The sequence below is a fragment of the Poecilia reticulata genome, linkage group LG22, assembly GCF_000633615.1.
Source record: "Poecilia reticulata strain Guanapo linkage group LG22, Guppy_female_1.0+MT, whole genome shotgun sequence".
NCBI lineage: Eukaryota > Metazoa > Chordata > Actinopteri > Cyprinodontiformes > Poeciliidae > Poecilia > Poecilia reticulata.
The window spans coordinates 18,287,360-18,308,653 of record NC_024352.1 but is presented as its reverse complement, the minus strand read 5'-3'; the positions used below and the strand labels follow the sequence as shown (position 1 = coordinate 18,308,653).

Genomic DNA, 21,294 nt, shown 5'->3' with positions numbered 1-21,294 from the left:
ATATATATATATATATATATATATATTTATATATAAATCAACTAAAAGAATGTAAGATAATTGTATGCATTTTTGATTTTTGACAACATATTTTTTTATTTCTTATGCTTGTTCTTTCGTCTGTTTTATTTGTGTTAATTGTATATACTACTAATTACCTTTAATGACATTTTCGATGCATTTGTATGTTTTTGTGTTTTTATGTATTTATTTTTCGTTTATATAGTAAAGCCATTGACACAATAAAGCCACATAATAAATAATAATTTGGGCGAAACAACCACCACGTGACGTCATACTCATGCGACTGTTTACATCCAGCGTATGTGCGACGCTATCATGGCTCTTTTTCCAGCGTTTGCTGAAGTATCAGAAAGCAAAGTTGAAGATTCGTCGAAAGGTTCATGTTGCTTCATGTTACGCATGTTTTACGTCTTAGTGCATTCGAATTAACATCCTTTTGTCTTTACCTGAAAGAAAACTAAGCTCATCAGTTAAGACTAAACATCTTCAACGGTCTTTAACGTCACCTCTCATTCGATCACAGCTAAAAGCAGTTCACATTTCTAGTCAGGCAAAAATAATAAATAAATCAATAATAATAATAATAATATAATCAATTTAATTGTGTGTCTTCCCTCCAGAATTAGACTGGCTGAACAATAAGAGTTTTCAGGCTGGAAATGCTCTTTCCCTCCACAGTCGTTTTTTAGAAAAGTCCACTGAACAGCCAAACAAGAGGGTGGAAAGGTAGGAATAATCTTTCTTCTGCATGTAACCTGGTATCTTAAGTTTTGACTCTGACAGCTACATAAGGTTCTGAAAATGCTGTATATGAATAACATTTTACGGTTGATGTTTCTGTGTTTAACTCAGTGTTGGCAGGGATATTACATGCTCCGAAGGGGAAGGCAGTGGGAAGGATGATGGGCCTCCAAAGAAGAAGAAAAAGAAGAGTGAAAAAAAGAGGAAAAAGAAGAAAAAGCACAAAAAAAAGAGTGGGAGGGCTTCGGGCAGTAGTGGATCGGACTCTGAAACCATCTATCCCAGTGACCTCAAGAGGGAAGAGGAGGCGATTAGGTGAGGAGAAATACTTCTCATTTTTGTAGAAACTAAAAGCCTTTCCTCAGTTATGCATTTCTGTTTTTTTGTGTATGTGTGTGTTAATGCAGGCAACAGCCTGCTTCATTAGGAACTCGTTTTACATGGTTGGATGACCTCCAGTCACATACAGAAAATCCGTTCTGTGTGGACCGTAAACCGGACCCGGCCAACTGGACTTATAAGTCCCTGTACAGAGGAGACGTAGCTAGGTAGCACACACATTCTCACATATTTCTCTACACTTTTTTTTGTTTAGTTAACAAAAGGATCCTGAAATTTAAGTCCTGAAAATTGTAGAATAAATACATAAAAAATATTTGTTAATACGCTGACCATTGTTTATCAATTCATATTAGCTGTAAACATATATCGAGTGTTGTCTTCAAAATCTAAAGAAAAACTGAAATCAATCAAAAACACTGTGCTGTTTCCAAAAAGTTAAAATAAGGCAATAAAAGACAGCGTGACAATTTTGCACAACAGCACAAACTAAATTTACAGTAAGACAATTAACTGCAGCTTTGTGACAACACGTCTCTCTCTCTCAGGTATCGGAGAAAAGGAAGTTCCTCTTTAGGTCTGGACTTTCGCAGGCAGGGGGTCAGCTGGGAGGATTCTGAGACAAAGAAGAAGAAGAAAGTCGGGGTCAATGGGAATGCAGCTGACAGGTACTTTTCTGTAGCCACTCGAAAGCTGCTGCGGGCTGCGCCTCCTGTTCCCGTTATCCCTGCGACGCCAGAAAGTGGGGATGTACTCAACTCAACCTCCTTCCTCCCGCTGGGTGACGCTGAATGGGACAACACAAGACATGAGTTAGGTAGTGATTTACGGATGTTAACTCTAACATCACAGACTATTCTGATTTACAAGATCCAAGTAAAGCTTTTGTTTGAGTAAGACTCAAGAGTTCTTAAATGTTTGTTTTAAACATAGTTTTTTTTCTGATGTCATTCAGATAGCAAAGCACAGACGTCGGTAAACCCCCTTGGAGTGTATGATTTGTCCACCTCCCTGTGGATGCAGGGGAAGGGACCACTGCTTCAGGACGACGCGAAGCGGGTCGCAGAAACAGAGGAAAAGCCCGAGTATGTAGCTGGAAGGACCGAAGAGTTCAATAGGCGACTCAGAGAGCAGCCAGCAGATACACAGCTGTGGATAGAGTTCATTCGCTACCAGGTAATTGAGAAGAATATGTTGCAATATAAATTATAAAGATCTCCATCGAACCTAAAGGATAAGATGTGAAAATAGGGCACAGGTTTCACAAACAAGCTCTTCTAATTTCAAAATAAACCAAAGCTTTCTTATACATTTCATTTTTGTACGTTGATAGGACTTGGAGAATATAAATCCATGGAAAATAATAATATAATAATAGTAATAAAACTTACTACTGCATCTGGACTTCCTCCTCTCTTCTAGGACGAGCTGAGTGCAGCTGCATTTGGAGGTGACGAGGAGCAGCAGGGCAGTGATTTGGCGGAGCGCCGCAAGTCGTCCTACAGGGCGATTCTGGAGAAGAAGCTGAGCATTGCAGACAGAGCCGTGGAAACCAACCCCACCTGCGTCGCTCTGCAGCTCGAGAGGCTCCGGATCTGCCAGGATCTCTGGGAACCCTCCACTTTGGCTAAAGAATGGAAGAAACTGGTAAAAAATGTTGTGGTTTCATTCACTTTTTTGAGATGTTGGCTGGTTTTTTTGTTTTCATGCATTTGTGGGCAATAATTAATATCTTTAGACAAATTATTCTCACTCCAACTACTTAGAAATATTTAGACATCCAAACTGGAGTAGAAAAATTGCTAATGGTAGCTTTGTATGTTATATTCTAGGTGTTTCTCCATCCAAACAGCGCCCCTTTGTGGAGGAAATTTCTGCTTTTTACGCAGAGCTACTTCAGCAGCTTCTCAGTGACGAAAGTCAACTCTGCATATGGAAAGTGTCTGAGCACACTCAGCGCTGTGAGAGACGGTAGCATGGTGTCCCACCCAGCTTTGCCTGGAATTGAGGAGGACATGCTGGGTAAGATTTACTGACTATCTGAGACTATACATAAGCTTTCATTTAATTTCCTGCACAAGTTTGGTAATACTTTCTTTCATAAAGTGATTCAGAGCAGCATTAAAACCTTTGTCCCCAAATGAGCTTGTCTTTTTTTTTTTTTTTTCTGTCCAGATATCTTCACCCAGCAGTGTCATTTCTTGCGGCAGTCTGGTCACTGTGAGAAGGCGATTTCTCTGTTTCAGGCCATGATCGATTTTAGCTACTTCAAACCTGACAGTGTGAAAAAGCTCTCCACAAAGCAGCAGGTACACACACACACACACGCACACGCACACACACAAACACACACAAGAACATTATAAAGGACAGTAAGAAAATTAATCTGTATTTGTTAGGGACTACTGAGAAATCCTGCTTGAATTTGTATAGAACTCTATGTATTAGTGGGATAATTGATGGAAATTGAATGCTTTCTTACTCACAAACCTTCTTATAGGATCATCTGATACTCATAACACTGGGCACTCAGTAGGAACACTGATCATCATTTTTAATAATTGCACTTGTGTACAAATTATCTGGATTCATCAGTTCTTTTTCTTCAGAAGCCAGGTGGAGGTTCCAACTGGACAACAATCACAAACATACATAAAATGACTTTGGATAGGATAGTTCAGGCTAACACCAAGCTTCTGAAATGGCTATTGCGTCCAGCCACTTTAAACTCAACCATTTCTTCCTGTTGGTTACTACAAATGTTTTGTGACTTTGGTATAACTTTAAAGAAACATTTAACCACATTTTCGTGAGACTGTATAGATTAGTGATCATCCACAATGAATTATCTGACTGAAGATGATCTGTATGCTAATATTTGCAACTGAAAATATGTAACTATCCCGTTTATTTGGTTGTATTCCTGAGTCACGTTGAGGATATTTTATTTAGAAAAGGACAAAAAGAGGCAGAAAATTGTACTTTATGTTCCCGTTTCTGCAGGTTGATTTCTTTGAGACGTTCTGGGACAGTGGAGAGGCGAGAGTTGGGGAGGTAGGAGCCCGAGGATGGAAGGCCTGGATGACCCAACAAGAGCGAGGAGGATGGGTTCAGCCCCCTGCAGGTGAGATGCTTTTATTCACCTACATCTCAGTAAATTGGGATATGCGGTTCATTGAGACTCGTTAGTCAGATTAAAAGTACCTTTTGAAAAAAACAAACTTTAAATCGGTAGAAAGCATACTTATCAGTTAGTCCATATTTCTGTATTGTTTTTTTTTTTTATTGGTCTAATGTGATAGTGTGATCTTAAATAATTAGCTTTCATTGACTGTGATTAATTAATCTATAGAAAGTGTTTTACTTAGTGAATTGAGTTACTGAAATAAATGAACTTTTCAGTAATATTCTAATTTATGGAGCTGAACTTGACAGCCTCACAGCTCCAATGTGCAAGTAGGATACATAGTTCATTCTATGAATAAAACAGGGATGAGTTTGGTTTACAAATCCTTTAATGAGAGGTTTGTGTTTCCGTCTGCTTTCCGTTTCTCCACACGTAGAGGAAGAAGAGGAGGAGGAGGAGGAAGAGGATGAAGAGGAGGTGAAAGACCGGAGCCAGCCCAGAGGGACCGTCTGGCTGGATGTGGAGTCGTCCCGTGAAGCAGCTCACTGGTTGCCCTGGAGACCTGACAAAGCCAAAGGCCAATCAGAGGAGGACTGTGAGGACCCTGACAGACAGGTGCTGCTTTCTGTTGATGTTTGAAGTTCGATCTTGGAACAGGTTTACAGATATTTACCTCATTGAAACATCTCTGCTTCATTCTTTCTCCGTGTCCAGGTGCTGTTTGATGACATCGGCCCATCCCTTATTTGTCTGACTTCACCAGAACTCCAGCTGCGGTTTCTTCTCAGTTTCTTGGCCTTTCTGGGTTTCCCGGTGGATTTTGTGCTCTCTGCTGCCCCCTATCAGCCGAGCATGCTCCTGGAGAACCTCTCACTGCTCACTCAAGGTAATAAAATAGTATCACAAATAGTAAGTTTTCAAAATATTTTTAATCAATTGTAAAGTGAGTTGATATCTTTTAATAATCTAATACTGTTTGCATAAATAAATCAGTCGTATAACCTGTTAAAGATCTATCAAAATTCAGTTATGAAGGATACTGTAGATCCTTTATCTAAATACCACCTATCAATAAGAGATACTTTGACACATATTTACAGATATTTAACATGTTCTTTGGAAATAGCATTTCAATGTGATAATAACCATAATACCTTAAATACTGTAGATTAGTTGCTGTAGCTAATCTGGAGCAAATTTTATAAGCCAATATGTGCATATAAGGTTATATTAAAGGAGTCTGTGATCACCTACTATTATCATAAAGACCATTACAGATGTGTTTCCTTCATGTCTCACAGGTGCAGCGCTCCAGCGTCCTCTGACTTCCTTTAACCCCGTTGATACGGGGATTAACCCTGTAGGTCACATGACCACTCTCCAAGGAACCAGGAAGTGGTTGGGGCTTGGAAAGCAGGGTGAGAAGTTTCTCACCAACGTGTTCAGCATGCTGCAGCCTTTCCTCCCTCCTCCCCATCGAGCCGTTCTGTCTCTCAGCTGGATGCTGTACGAGAAGCTGAAGGTAGACCCAGAGCAGTGCAGAAACAAGCCTCACCTGCAGCGCATCTCTTTGTTTTCTTCCAAAGCGTTTTTAAGTTTATAGAGGCCAAGATTAGTAGTTCCTCTCTACAAGTTACAACACTCACAAAAGAAACAGAGGAGAAAGTTGAAGGTGATTGTATGCTATCATAAAGTAATGCCTTCAAACTTTTCAGCCACATATTTTTCTGTATTTGTTAGGTTTTGCACTGTCTGCGCAGCGGCAACAAAAAGCGGCTTCGCGCTCAGGGAAAGAGCAGCAAGCGGGTCGCCAAGAGACTCCTCAAAGAACCCGACAATCGCTCGTCCCTGGTGCTGTGGAGGGAGTACGCACACCTGGAGTGGGTGCTGGGCAACCTGGACGAGGCTCGGAAGGTGTTCTCCACGGCGACGGCGATGGGAGGAACCAGGGGCCTCAGCAGTCCTGCTCTGTGTGAGCTGTGCCTCCTGTGGTCCCAGCTGGAGGTGGAGAACTCGGCAAAGGAGCCGGGAGGAGTCGCTGACGTAACGACGTCGCCAGCTGTTGCGGTGCTGACCAGACTGGCAGAAGGAACGTCTTTGACTTCATCCTCCCAGACCTTGACCCCAGTTTCAGTCTTAAAGGCCAGGAGATCGTATGATCAGGCTCTGAGCTCCAGCCTGTCATCTCTGGACCAGAAGATCCAGAATCATCAGCAGGACGGAAACGGTGAGCGGCCTGTGTTTTATTGTCTCCATGTACAGATACAAACTGAGTCCAAGGAGAACGTTTCAGTTTGGTCTGATTAGAGCACACACTTCTGAGAATTACCATCCAGACTTCATTGTCAAGGTTTCAGTCACCTACTGACTGTTGAGATGAGAAACGAGTCGGTGATAAACCAGAACAGAATAAAGTTTCACGGGATCATGAGTAACGCAAAGACTTTTAACAAAATGTGCATTTCTAATCACTTTTAAAAAACACATATTACAAATTCTGATAAAATAATAAATGGTATTAATTATTATAATATTGTTGTCTATAAAACTGATCTATTTCAATTGCAATTAATAGATTTTAAAGTTTTTTATTTTAAATGGAGCTAAACTTCAAAGCAGTTTTTAACATTCCACAGAATATTATATACAACTCAGAGAATAAAAGCAAATCTGAGAAGCAGTTTTCAGGGAAACAAGGAATTAACCAGGATTAATTGTGTTTTTTGGATTTTATTCTCATCTGTCAAAAACAAATCTGTAGAATCAATAAATAATTTAAATAGAACCTGCCTGAAGTAGGCTAAAAGATTTCAAAAGGCCAATAACCATTTCCTGAATTTCAAGAACAGAAGGGAAAACAAAATCTTTGACATCTGTTTCCAGGAAGTCTGAAATTATCTAATAACTTTGCTCCTTCAGGACTTGGATAATAACTTTTTTCCCCGAACAAATGAAGCCTTCATTAGAAAACAGCTTTTTGCTTATACTCTGTTTCTTTTTCTGTTTAAATATGAAACATTTGGGTCTGACAAAATGAAAAGAAACATTAAAAATATGTAAGGGGGGGGATACTTTTTCACAACTTTTGAGGTCAGATTGGTTACTTTGTTTGACGTTCCAGTAACATTGCTTGGTTTTGTTCTTCTCGCTTGTCGCAACAGCCCAAGATGAGCCGCAGGAAGAGAAGCTGAGGCTAAGAGGCCTGGTCGGCTGCTACGCTCTGTTTCAGTACCTAACAGTGAGCATCCAAGCTGCTAATGCTGTCTACAGCCAGGCCAGGGAGAGGATGGAGGAGCTGCACCGCTCGTTAACACCCGAAAGGCAGCTCGACCACGATGAGGCAACCAGCCGGCCGAGTCGTACTGTCCACAGCCAGCATGTCAGCTGGTTGGCTTCAGAGTGTGAGGCTTTAGCAGTGCAACAGGCGGCTCTGCTCAGACACAACAATAGTGTCGGTGTGTGTGCTTTGGCAACACTGAGGCAGATGCTTACCTGTTCCCTCTCAGCTTGGCCATACAGCGCCCCCCTGTGGAATGTTTACATTCAGGTCTGCTCCTAAAAAAAGCAAAAACACATCTTCCCCCTTCAAAGGCTAAAATTAAAGCAGTGGTCAGAAATGATGAAGCGTCTGTGTGTTTCAGGTGGAAAACCGTTACCATAGCGCCGGCCGGGCACGCCGGTTTTTCCACACTGTAACCAGAGACAACAGCAGCAGCGTGGTACCCCGTCTGTTTGCGATTGTTGCTGAACAGCATAGGAAGCAGCTGGTGGATGCAGCTCAGAGGTGAGGCTGAAAGTGATGATGAGTATGTTCCTATAACAACAAAATTACAATCAAAGGAAAGTACACCTTCCTCCAGCTCTGGACTTTTACATAAAAAGAACATAATCTGGTCTTTACAGGGTTCATTCACAAACAAAAAACATTTAGGACAACTGATGACCTTCCCAGAAAATTTACCCAAAGTTCAGAGCTTGCAGTGCTTGGAGAAATAACAAAAAAGAATAATAGCCCCCAGAAAAAGACTCAACATTGTTAGAGGGGAGAAAGTCGGTTCTCTGGGGTGTACGCTATTGCGTCAATGCATGTTAGCATTAACTTCCAAAATTGTTAGGCAAATTTGTGGTATTTGCAAATGCAGAACCTTGCGGTCACTCTGCTGTCTTCGCTAGTATTCAGGAGTCAAATGTGAGGCCATCAGTCCAACAGCTTGGCAGAAGCTCTCATACCAAATCTAGGTTATGGTGATGATTTTTTATTAATCGGACTGAATGCTTTTTATTTTGAGACATAAAACCCTTGAACGTAAACAGGATGTGCATTCTTTTAGCAATGACTGTATAAATGAAAACCTGTTAAAAACAAATTAAATCAAAAATGCTAACATCATTTGTAGGTCTTGTTGCTTGGATGAGGCCCTGCCCATTCTACCAGAAAATGGCCTCAGCAACCGAATCCGGGGACTGTTTGAGGGTGCCACATCAACAGAGATCGGTGCTCATTGTCCTCTACTGTGGAGGATGTACATCCATTTCCTGGTGAGATGATAAATGTCTCATAACATATGCAAAGGCACAATTAATACCCGTCAAGAACAGCTGCAACAACTGGTCTTATAGTCATCTTGATTAACTTCCAGCCTAGTTAGATTAATTATGTTGTTTTATTATATAAAAATTTAATTTCAGAGGAAACATCTTGTGTTTCTGTGTCAATATAGGTGTCAGAGGGGAAGGTAGATAAAGCCAGAGGGATATTTTACAAGGCATTGCAGAACATTCCCTGGGTGAAGGTAAAACTCAGATTAAAAGTTACCTTAATTTTACTATATTTAATTGATCTTCTCTGTGTGCTAACACTTTGTATATATTAAACAGGGTTTGTATATGGATGCGGTGCAGTTGTTCCCTGACCACCTGCAGGAGTTTGTGGATCTGATGACAGAGAAGGAACTCCGACTAAGACTGCCTTTGGAGGAGTTGGATATACTGCTGGAAGACTGAAAGCACTCAAATGCTTTGTTTGTTGAATGTTTACTTTGGTGTTTCTTATTAAAATACTTTAGTACAAAGTTATAATATACTCCAAATTGTTATTGTAAAGATCTTCTGAGTAATAAAAATTTCTATTTTTGTTTCGTTATACGTTTTTACATTTTAAACTTTAAGTAGAGAATCTCACTTTCACTTTTCTCCCGTATTTCCGTGGTAGCAAAGGTCTTATTCCTTATTTCGGTCTGAGGCTCACCACTTTATTAGGCAACACACCTGTAGATTACCTGCGAGTCATCACCTGCTTTTTTTTCTACTACGTTGTCGCTGTGGAGACGTTGCCCTCATTGCCGCTCCGTGCTTTGACGCATTGCAGATCCCTGTGAGCCAATCACTAGCCCCTTTACACTGGGAGAGTATGCGGGTTTGTCTTATCCAATCAGAGAACGTCTTTCAAAAGCAAATCCAAAGCGTCCTCAGCGCTCCGAGTTTGGACACTTAGATCCGTATCCTTCCGCTTGAATAAAAGTAGGCGTAACATAAAATAGTCCATCACTCTCAAGTGACCGTGCAAGCAAGGTGACCAAAAAAGCGCATGAGATTTGTTTTTGTTTTTTTCCCCCCCAAAACTTAAATATTGTTATAGCAATAGACCTAAAAGTGTTTTGTTTCTGCAAAGCAGTGTTTCTAAGATTAGTGTAGCACAAATTAAATGGATATTTTGATACCTAAAGTTACAACAGTACATATATATGTACTCACTTAAAGCAAAATAATTTTTTCAAAAGTAAGCCATTCATGCAACAATGCGGACATTATATGGAAGTCAAAATGAATCCTCTCTACAATACCCCTTAACCTTTTTAAAATTTACAGTCATCCGGAAAAATAAAAACAATTGTTTAAACGGCTTTCAGAACCAATGTTAGGTTTGGTCCAAGCTTGAATTGTTTGATAAATGACCTCAAATATGATAGAACTTCATGTTTGTCTGCCAGGTGTCCATATCTCTTGGATTCAAATCTCAAATCATCAGCCCCCCTCATGCTCGACAGTTGGTGAGTTGTTTGAGTTTACTTTAGGTGTTTACTTTTCTCTGGGCCTGGTGCAGTGCATTGTGACCAAACACCTTAGCTTCGGTGAACTCTGACAACACACTTCTAAAAGTGTTGTGGTTCTTTCAGATGCAATTTTGCAAATGGTGCCACGATATTGTTTTTATATAAAGATGCTTTTTTTTAACAGTATTTTTTTAGTTCTTTTTTTTACATAATTGAATATTTTAATATAACTGGGGACTGTTCATCCTTAGTGCTTAATTTATTAATATAAGGCATTTACTTCCACGTAGTAAAAAAGACACAGCAGACATTTTTTTACATTAACAAACCACAGAAACGAGATTTAAAAATAAAAAAAATTATTCATGTTTTATTCAGTAATGATGCTAATTTTATTCATTGTTACAGTAAAATGGTGAAGGTAAAAACTGAAATTAATCCAAGGAACCAGTTAGTTGTGGTTTTTGTGCCAGTGCATATTATAAGAAAATAATTTTGTGTCATCTCTTCTGTACAGGGGCTAGGACCATCGGCCTCTATGTAGGACGGCCAGAATTATGGGGAAATATTTAAGCAACGTCACATGGTATCAACCATAAAGTAAAAGCTTGTGATAGCTAATGAAATTATCCAATATACCCTAGAAAGAAGAAAAAATATTAACGTTTTTAAGTCCCATGTCTAACAGCGTCCCAGAAGCTGAGTAAAGTTGTACTCCTCCATAGTGCGGATGAATACAGTTGAACAGCAAAGCGGTGATTCGCCTCATCTCCCCGCCTGTAGCTAGCAGCAGCAACGCTCAGTGGCACCCGTCCATTTCCTCTCTCCTCAACCGCCGGCAGGCTAACAGTTCAAACTCCCACAGACATGGTGAGTATCTAACCAAGTGCAATTTTCTAATGTGTGCGAATTAAAATTAGAATGTTTTGCGGTGACTTTTGAGGTCCATTTTCGGTTCGGGAGTATCGTTGCTAAAACATCCCGGTGCCTCCGTGATTCGCACACGGGGCGAGCCAGGCAGACGCGGGTGGACCGACTTGAACCATTGACAGCCGTTGACGCTGTGGGTTATATTAAAGCTTCTCACCATGGAAGTACCGCAGAATGGCTCTGTTAGGTGTGTAAAAATGCTACCCTCACTCATAGGTTGTGACCGTTCTGTTTGTTAGCATCACAGCTATTACCTCACCCCGTCCAATGAATGATTTTCCGGCATTTGACAACCGCCTTGTCAGTCAACGATGCATTTTTTCCCCCTCTGCATAAACTGTTCAAAATGTTTTCTTAAGAAAATGGTACAGTTGATGTTCATCCCGAAGCCTTCATATTAATAATACATGTGAGAATTGAGTATATAAAAAAAGAGCTAAGGTCGAGTGGGTAATGTTCTCTACGTTTCTGAAGTCATTTTTGTAATGGATGTCAAAATCAAGCATGTTTCATCATATGTTTAACTATATTTGGACATTATAATCAGACACAGACTGAAATTGAATCTTCCTGCTTCTACCACAGAATTGAATACGCTGTGTGTAAAAATTCAGATCGCTATCTGCGGAGCGAGTGAAACAGAGCCTGGATAGGTGGAGATATGTATGCTCTGGAGACGAGGGGAATAAAGTGAGGACCCATGTGTTTGAATGAGATGGACAGCTGGAATACAGAAAGTTGAAGTACCTGGGGTCAGTAGCGACTCTTGCAGCAATGACGCCTTGGGTTTGTCCCTCTTCCTGCCGCCCACCACACATTGATTGATCTAAGTTGATTGACCAGTGCTTTTCAGCTCCTCTCAATCCAAAGTCCCAATTTCGAGAAGGCTTTAAGTTTGACCCCTTTATTTGTTTTTACACACTGAAATGATGTTTTAGCAATATTGGATTATATTCTAAACTATTTGATCAGTGTAGGATAATCCAATTGTGGAATGAATATGTATAACCTAGTCAAATTCGGCAACAGTTTTGTTGCAAATGATTTGTAAATCTAATGACAACTTTTAAACTTTGACTTGAAAACAAAGTTTTTGCTTAGGTTCTGCACTAGCCTGTCATTCACATTGACTGAACATGCAAAGCAAAAATGACTTGGGAGGTGTGTGTGTGTGGGGGGGGATACAATTTAGGTAATTTCCAATCAAGCATGTGGGGACAGTGGAGAGGAAATGATCCCTTTTAATGGGAGGGAGCCACCATGGCTCAGGGAGACCAGTCATCTGCTGTGACTCACTAGAGGCCGAGAGGGCATATTGAGATGATTGTCAGGGGCGATGTGTAACAGTTTATTACCAGCTGTAGGAGTGAAAAGGAAGATTTACAATCAGGTTGTGAGCAAAGGTTACCCCATGAAAAAAATCAGGCTGCTATTTTTAAGCATCAGCCATTAAATAACCAAAAACAGAGAGGAATATGCTATTGCTGTGACTCAGAGCTACATAGGACGGCCAGAAGAGCCCCAGTCTGTGTGTGAGGCCAGAATGATAACAAGGTTTCAATCATCTGTAGCAGTAAGCAACAAGCTCCAACCAGAAAAGGTCTGGTAGTAATTAGCCCTGACCTTATCATCTGTGCAGGGCAGTTTCTCTGATTTGGATGCAGAGAGAAACAAATCTGTGAACAAGGATTCACGCCAGTAAACCTGAAACGTCTCCGCCAGCAGTTCTCTAAAGGACGAGGGGAAAGTAGCTGCTGAAAAAATCTGATTCCTGTTTGGAAGGAAGTGTAGATACTGACCAAATCAATTTTGAGTACGTAATGTCATTAGCCTCTGAGAAATGGATTTAGTCAAATCAGTGAGGCCGGTGATTTTGAACAGCTTGGAGATTTGGTAGTAATAGAAAGCAGTGAGCGGAGCAGAGGCTGTTCAGATTGTCATCGAGATGAACAAAAGTGGAGGGAATTAGAAAGGAACATCTCTGAGGGAAAGGTTGATTGTCCAGGCTGCGATGGGTTGGACATGTGCAGGGGAGGGAAAAAGAGTGAGATCATAAAGATTAAACAGAAATGAGGGGATGAAGGCAGAACACACAGAGTGACTGAATGAGGGTTTATTTGCAAAGTCTTTTAGAATAGAAATCTTTATTGCCTCTCAGTGGAGAAATTCAAGTGCAGCAGGTATTCAAAGCATGTAGATTCACACAAAGATAAAAATGTAAATGTATGTTTTCTCCATTGATGGGGAGAAAACTGGTGATGTTTGCCACTCCCCACAAGAAGTTATATTTCTGACAAGTCAGCTAATAAAGTATCCATCCACCTGGCAGACAGTAGAATAAAACTTGTTCTACAATGGATAGGACAATAATGAGGCCTGTGTCAGTAATCTGATCTCGATTTCTTTACAAATACCCGATCTGTTTTCATCTACCTGTTGTAAATAGTTGGATGAAATGGATCAGCACCAGATCATGGCGTGCAGATGGATTAATGCGATCTTAAAGATGACTGGATTTTCTTGGTTGAAGTTGTTTTTTTCCCCCCCTTAAGTATAATTTGACTTCTATTTTCTTGTTTTACAAAAAAGTAAAACTGTAGGTGTCTTTTATTATTCTAGAGTTTATTCTACATGAGTTGAATTACTTTGATGGTTTATTTATAATAATTGTAGCTATTAATTAGGAGTCATTTAAGCCAAAGCTCACTTTATATTTCCAGTCCATGTCAGCTGGAAAACTAGTGTCTGTATTTGCTTGATGGCGTCCTTAACAAACCTATTGATATTTGATTTTATAATCGCTAATTCAAGATTAATTTCCATTTCAGTTTTATGAATAGTTGTGGGTTTTTTGCAACCATTTGGAGGCAGTTAAAGAGTTAAATGTTTTAAAAGTGGGCTGTGCGGACTCCCTCCTCAGCTTGTACCATCTGCTGGAACAGGAACATGATCTCTTCAGCTAGACATTTCTCTACCTTAAGTGAGGTCTTAGCAGCTCGTCAAACATCGTTGAGCGGATCAGTTATTCTCCAGCAGCTGCTTGGTTGTAAAAATACCTGTATGAATTTATTTCTTAATTATTTCCCAGCCATCTTATTAATAAACTGGTTTCAGTGCAGCGCTAGTCTTTCACAAAGGCGTTTTATGAAAGCAGAGGGTTAAAATCAGTGTGTGTTCTGGTTTGTTTGTTGGAGACAAGGTCATAAATGGAGACTACAAGGCTGTTGCCAGGTAATAAATGACAGATGTAAAGACTCTGCTCTATGTTCTCAAAGCATCACAGCTCCTCATGAAACAGGCAGTTAGGAATCCCTGCCACAAGTTCACAATTTCTTTTAAAGGTTAAAATCAAAGGCTAAATACATTAATGTGGGGCTGGGAAGTAATTGTAAATTTTAATGGGAATTTCAAGTTTTATTGTCACCGTTTTATTTGTTGTCTGTTACATTCCCTTGTGATGACAGTCTCTCATTCCTGAAACAAATAATGCCTGAAACTCTGGAGATCAGAGAATATTGGAAGCTTTACTGAAGAATATGGGGATTTATTACAGCAGACAACATCAATGCAATATTTACCACTAATATTGCAGCTGCATGACTTCATGTTGTATATCCTTACTATAATGCAGTTTTGCTTTGTGTCATTTAATTTCCTGTATTACAGTCCCTAGAAACTATTTTGGAATAAGCAGCTCTCAGAATGGAGAGGAAACCCTGATTCCCATATTATGATGCATCCTCTTCAAGCTACTTTTATATTCATAACATTACATCATAAAGTAATGTTATGACGTGGTCATTTGTAAGTAAGTGATTTGATCTAATCTGTGTCAGCTGCTTTTTATTTATCGTATTTACAGTTGGCGTATAGTTTTTTTTTTTTCCCCTTTATTGTCCTGTGATAAATAGCTAAAGTAGTAACTCTCCAGATTACTGTGCAGCACGGCAGGTAGGAATTATAAGTTGAAGATTTGTACGAGTCCAGGGCAGTGAATTAAAAAAAAGTTAGTTAACTTACCTTAATTTTAACCGCCCTGAGAGTGAATACCAAAATTGGCTTGTGTGTGTGTGTGTGTGTGAATCACACATTTAGTGCCTGCGGATGAAGTGACGCTCCATGCAGTGCAGGAGGTTGGCTGACGGCTAACTGATCCCTCCCAGGAGATGCAACTGTAGCTGGGAGCTGACAGGCTGCAGATTAGCACATACATGCAGACACAAAGAAAAGGCTTGTGACCTCTTCTGGTGCGGACACTTTTTACTCTCACACACTTAAAATCAATTTCCTGACATGTTTGACCGACCCTCCACCAGCATGGCCTCCTGGCCTCTGCTCACACTCTTCATCTGTAGAGCCCATTGGAGAGGCCGCACACTCCGCCAGCGGCTCCACGGTTTAGCCGTGGCGTTTGCAGGCGGTAGGAATCCACACCGTGCCACCAGCATGGCGTCGGATGCAGCGAGGGAAGGGGAAAGGACAGCGTCTGGACTCGTACGCCCACACCTGTAAAATGATTGACGGTTGCACTTATTGAGAGATTGATAGATGGACAAGTTGCCAGGACGGCGTCAACAGAAAAGCCAGCTGTTACATCAGCTTGTCATCTAGATCAAGGAGGAGAGCTGCCACCTGTCGGGTCGCTCCAATCCGCTAGGATTGTGGAAACCTCTGTCATCCATCAGCTTCTAGAAGGACTGAAAGACGGGTCTGGCCATTTTCCAGCCACCTTTTCACCATTCAGGCCTCCACCTAACAAACCCAAGAGGATTAAAATTATCCAACTACTTAAATATTTTTCTTTGACACAATTATTGGGATGACAGGATATGCTGCTTCTCTGGTACTTCTCAATCTGTTTGTCAGTTGAGACTGAATGATAGATGTCTGGCCATTATTTTTACCATCCAGCCATAACACGGGATATTTGCCCTTCCTGCCACTGTTCCCTCATTATGCTGCCTCAGAAAGTGGCCATGTACTCGGCAGAGGATGAGCTGGTGAGCCTGTCCACGGTCTATGAGCTCTTAGATGAACAGCAGCATTATTACAGGGAGCTCATCCAGCAGCAGGAGAGGAACTACAGGGCCTTCCTGCAGATGTTGATGGACACTTCTTCCAGCCGCATGGACAGCCTGGTGCGCGAAATGCAGGACTTGAGGAACAACCTGCAGAGGACCAAAGCTGAGCTGGCGGAGGTTAAAAAACAGGGCGTGCAGAATAGCAAGCAAGCCGAGTTCCTGGCTGAGGGCTTGGTGATGGTCCAGGGGGCACTGGACGGAGTCGGCATGAAAACCAGAGACGCTAGTGGAGGAACAAAAGGAAGAGTTCTGGACGTAAAGCAGAGCAGAGGAGGGTCAGTGTTGAGGTTTGATGGGAGAGGAGTCGGAGGCACAGGAGCAAAAAAGCCAGAACCAAAAGCTGCAAAACTGGTGGCAGACCTCACTGATATCCGCTTCGGAGACTTTAAGGTTGTCAGCAGAATTAAGGGAATCTACCTAATGGTTTGGTTAATGGGAGCTTTTATGTAACATGCTTCGCTAGTGTCCATGTGTGACTGACTTCAAAAAATCTGTTCTGAATCCTAACTCTTTTCTGTCTCCTTTTAGGCCGACCAACTAACAGAAGAGCAGATTGCTGGTAAGACAAGTCAAGTCAACTCAAACCCTGTTTCTTAATCTTCGGGTTGAAATTTTAGCTTAATTGCCAGTATTTTGTCTTCATTGTCATCTTCTTTTTCCTGCCCAGAATTCAAGGAGGCCTTCTCCTTGTTTGATAAAGATGGAGATGGTACCATCACCACCAAAGAGCTGGGCACAGTCATGAGGTCACTGGGTCAAAACCCAACTGAAGCTGAACTCCAGGATATGATCAATGAGGTGGATGCTGATGGTACGCAGCTTTCTTTAAACTTTCTGCCATTCAGAATCTTTTCACCAATCATTCAGATTTTTAGTCGTTTTCATACAACCTGATGTGACGGTGTGTGGAAAGAACCAGCCAAAAAATATGCTACACGAAGCAAATTTTTATGTAAAGTCAACTAAACATTTTTATATGGAATACAAAGCATAAAACGTAACAATTTATATGATGAAATCTATTATAAACCAGTTTGAAAGAATATGTATATGTTAAAGCCAAAAAGATCAAATTAAAAATCCTGTCCAAGCAAAATAAATCTTTCAATCTCCTGTGACAGTCATCCAAATGTCTTAACGCCTGTTCATATAATGAATGGGCCTTCCTCACTCAGCTCCTCTAGACTAGCAGCAGAACTGTCCTTCTGCTGAGGATATCACACAACACTCATCTGATTGTAAACGGCATTATAGAAGAGCATTGCTGTGATGACTTGTTGAAATCATAAAGAACCAATTTTCTTTGGGTTTTTTAATGAATTCCTCTTTGCACCTTAATCTCTAGAGGTTTCCCTGCCGTCCCCAGAACAGAACCAGCCTTTCACACACAACAGACATAGAAGATGCAAACACTGAAGGACTTAAACTTTGTCAAAGTACAGCCTGTTCTTGTAGACGGGTTTACTGTTGTCTCCAGTTCAGTCTGTTGTCAGGTGAACACTGAGGTATTTATCCTCCTCCACTTGTTTTGACCTGATCCTGTTTCTCCTGAATCTACAGTCAACTCCACTGACACAAAATGGTTCACCAGCTCACACTGGCATTGGAATATTGTTTATCAATATAGTATGTTCCTCCCCATGCCCTAAGATTCCTTTTGACTGCCATTAACTTCAAGCCCCACCAGACATATTAATAGTTCGATCAATTAGTCTTAATTAAAAACAATTTCATGTTGAAAACAAACAATAAAACATCTTAGACGAGCAAATTTTATCCCAAAATACACAACCTGGCCAAATGTAATGTTTGCAAACTTGCAAAAATAAAACTGCACAAAAGTCCCCAGGGACCCAGAAGTTAAAAAATGTTTCATAATGCATGTCTGTCTGACTTGTGTCCTCCAGGCAATGGGACTATCGACTTCCCCGAGTTTCTAACTATGATGGCACGAAAAATGAAGGACACAGACAGTGAGGAGGAGATCCGGGAGGCCTTCAGAGTCTTTGATAAGGTGGGCCCGGGGGTGTGTGTGTGCGCGTGCATGTGTGTGTGTGTGAGAAAGCTGATGTGACTGAAGTGTGAGTGTTATAATTGACCAACTGTGTGCGCCTTGTCCAGGATGGTAACGGATACATCAGCGCAGCAGAGCTCCGTCACGTAATGACCAACCTGGGAGAGAAGCTTACGGACGAAGAGGTCGATGAGATGATAAGGGAGGCCGACATTGACGGCGATGGACAAGTCAATTATGAAGGTATCAGATCCAAAATGGCCGCGTGTAGCGGCGTCTGCGGCTTGCAAATGAAAACATTATTCTGATTGTTTTCTCTCTCTTTCTTCCACAGAGTTTGTTCAGATGATGACCGCCAAATGAACTGAACTTACAAAGAATCAGTCAAATGTTTCACTTACCTCTTATTGCAAAAATCTACATTTAATCATGCTGTTCTGTATAGACAATTTAAACTGAATGTTGGAATACTGAAAATCTGTCCATATAAACAAGTTCAAAAAAAGGTAAAGGCAAAAAAAATAAAATCCAATAATCTGCATGTACTGGCTTGTATTCCCCATCCCCTCCGCGCTGAGCTGACCAATCACATCTCGGCTTGTTAGACGAGCAGCCTCTTGCAGCCGGCTACTTCGGCCGCTGCTCCTCTGCTTCTTGGTTCCATCTGCCTGATGTCATGATGATTTAGGCGGGTCAACTGCCTTTTCTTTTATAAAGTCCTGTTGTTTTTCTTTCCCTTCATGCATGCAGCGTTAACATGGGTTACTGTTGAGATCTCGGTGACAGAAAGCTGTCGTTGGACCTCAGAGGAGGAAAGGGGTGGACGGGAGGGAGCGAACCAATGGGACGTTCGCTTGGCTAAATAAAGTCGGTGACTGATATTTTTAAGAAAAATTAAAATGGAATAAACAACTAATTTTAGATTTTGTTTCCGGCATGTCTTATTAATCACTATCCTTTTGTGTGTTTACCTTATTTCTTTTTTTGAGGGTGAAATGCCCCTTTGGCAGTCTGTCTTATCCAATTGGAGGGATGGGTTGGGCTTTAAAGATGATTATATACAAGCACAGCTTCTGAGGCTACTTCTGCACCAACCAGTGTGAGTATTAGTTCGGATGTTTACAGACGCAGAGTAACGTGAAATGCGAGTTATCTCGCTGCAGACGGGTGCAGGCTGCTGCCTCGAAGGCTGTGCGTGTATGACTCCATGTGGTGGGGCGAGTTTCAGCTTAATGGGGGACAGGGTCGGCGCTTTGCAGCATTTCTACCTTGTTTTTGTGTGTGAGTTTGCCTGTGTGCGTGTGGGTGCAGCGAGGCCCGGCCCGGTCCAGTCCAGCTGTCCTGTTCGGTTCAGTTGATCTGCATTCCAAGATGTACAATGCTAGTCTTTACATTTTGTTTTTCCAATAAAATCTCATGAACTAAAGGCGACGGGTGTTTGTGTATTTGTAGACGAGCTGACGTGTTTTTTTTTGTTGTTTTTTTTCCCTTTGTGGGGGTGGCGCAGCTTTAAGATGACTCATCAAAGCCTCTGTGTGTGTGATGTCCTGCTGAGCCCACTGAACATATTTTTTAAAAGGAACCTCGATTATCAGAATCAGAAAACACTGAAAGTTGAGTGCTGCAAAATTACCATGAAAAGAAGCCATGCGTTTTTCTGTTTTTTTTTTTTGTTTTATTTTTTTCCCCCCCAAAGAACAGTTATCGAAGACTAACCACAAATTATTCTGCAGTTCATCAGGGGGTGTGTGTGGTGAAAAAATTCTCCGGGTTGCCACAAATGGCTGCCAATGAGTTGTTGCTAGGCAACAGAAACACAGATGGAAATGGAGGAGAAATGGGCAGCAGAAAACCGTGGGAGTAAGAAGTTTGACAATTATAGAATCAGAGATCCGGCATCATAACCTACAGAACTGCCAGAAACTACATTATTTCAAGGGTGATTCTCATTAGTAGTAGATCTGGACACTGCTAGAAGATACTGGATGTTTGTATGATTGGGAATCGGACAGGATAAGTGTAGGAGGTGTTGAATCCATTTCTCACAGTAGCTGGAGTTATGTAACTGTCTGAAGAGTATTTTTACACAATACTGCTCTGTGCTGGCATTCCAGTTCAGAGTTTCCAATGTGCCGCATTATAGTCTTCTACAGAGACAATTAAACTTTTCATTTTTCTACTGACAGAAGACAAAACTGGGTCAGGGTTTCAGGATACAGTCTAAAGAAAATGCGCCCTCTTTCAATTCTAGGATTCTCCCATCAGAACAAAATCAGGATGAAGCTGTTCTTTATGAGGCTCTGACGTTTAATCCTAACCTCAAGTTTCAGAAAGGTTCACATTTCACATCAAATAAAAATGAAACCAAAAGGGAAAGTTGAGGCCAGCTCTTTGTTCAGTTTGGGGCAAGCTTCAGGATAATCAGATGGGCTCATTGACGGCAAGATATCCACTTCCTGTGCCTGAATAACAAGCCCGGGTCATGACCTCTTCACCTTCGCAGTTGGATTGAGGCTTGTGTGATGATTTGTTAGATCCAAAAAGGACATAGTCCCAGAGGTTATTCAGATGCAACATTGTTACTCTTGAGTCGTGCTGCCTTCGTTTTATTCCCGTCTGTGGGGTTACGGTGGCTCAGTGGGAAGAGCAGTGATCTAGTCAGTCAAAAAGTTGTGGGTTTGATTCCAGTTTCTCTTTGCTCTTACTTGACTGCTAATCTGGAAACAGGTTTATGAAGATGTGACTCCAGTCAGTATGGCTAAAAAAGTGAAATGTAAATTCATTCTGTTTACTATTACAAGTTGAGATTTGTATCGTTCATTTCTTATTTTCATAAGAGGTGACCAGAGCACTGCAACATCTTAATTCTTCTTTTTGGCTGGATGTTTTTTTGGTAGGCTTGCTGCTGGGTTGATGAACTGGTTTAGGCCAAGCCCACATCATCACCTCTCCACCACCATGCTTCACAGTTGCAATGAGGTGTTC

At 41.1% G+C, this 21,294-nt stretch overlaps 2 protein-coding genes and 1 long non-coding RNA gene across 4 annotated transcripts; 2 read left to right on the top strand and 1 right to left on the bottom strand.

Moving 5' to 3' along the window:
• The first annotated feature begins 284 nt into the window (after positions 1–284).
• On the top strand, positions 285–9,374 carry nrde2 (NRDE-2, necessary for RNA interference, domain containing). The gene is made up of 19 exons (XM_008399844.2): positions 285–400; positions 645–750; positions 877–1,080; positions 1,173–1,313; positions 1,653–1,921; positions 2,060–2,280; positions 2,527–2,751; positions 2,937–3,126; positions 3,280–3,413; positions 4,108–4,228; positions 4,668–4,846; positions 4,946–5,117; positions 5,533–5,753; positions 5,972–6,458; positions 7,393–7,778; positions 7,873–8,015; positions 8,629–8,770; positions 8,953–9,024; positions 9,110–9,374. Exons 1-19 carry the CDS (start codon positions 325–327, stop codon positions 9,233–9,235), a joined length of 3,615 nt encoding a protein of 1,204 aa, XP_008398066.1. The 5' UTR covers positions 285–324; the 3' UTR covers positions 9,236–9,374.
• Positions 4,701–10,447, bottom strand: LOC103458789 (uncharacterized). Of its 2 annotated transcripts, XR_532619.2 has the most exons (6): positions 9,414–10,447; positions 8,618–8,767; positions 7,888–8,045; positions 7,724–7,786; positions 4,905–5,111; positions 4,701–4,793 (listed from the first exon to the last, which is right to left on the bottom strand). It is a non-coding gene; the product is annotated as an uncharacterized LOC103458789 (long non-coding RNA). The 2 variants fall into 2 exon arrangements; XR_532620.2 differs by lacking the exon at positions 8,618–8,767 and having other exon boundaries at positions 9,414–10,443.
• A 620-nt stretch (positions 10,448–11,067) lies between these two features.
• On the top strand, positions 11,068–19,735 carry calm1a (calmodulin 1a). The gene is made up of 6 exons (XM_008399843.2): positions 11,068–11,154; positions 16,824–16,854; positions 16,963–17,106; positions 18,203–18,309; positions 18,417–18,552; positions 18,644–19,735. Exons 1-6 carry the CDS (start codon positions 11,152–11,154, stop codon positions 18,670–18,672), a joined length of 450 nt encoding a protein of 149 aa, XP_008398065.1. The 5' UTR covers positions 11,068–11,151; the 3' UTR covers positions 18,673–19,735.
• Positions 19,736–21,294: the final 1,559 nt, after the last annotated feature.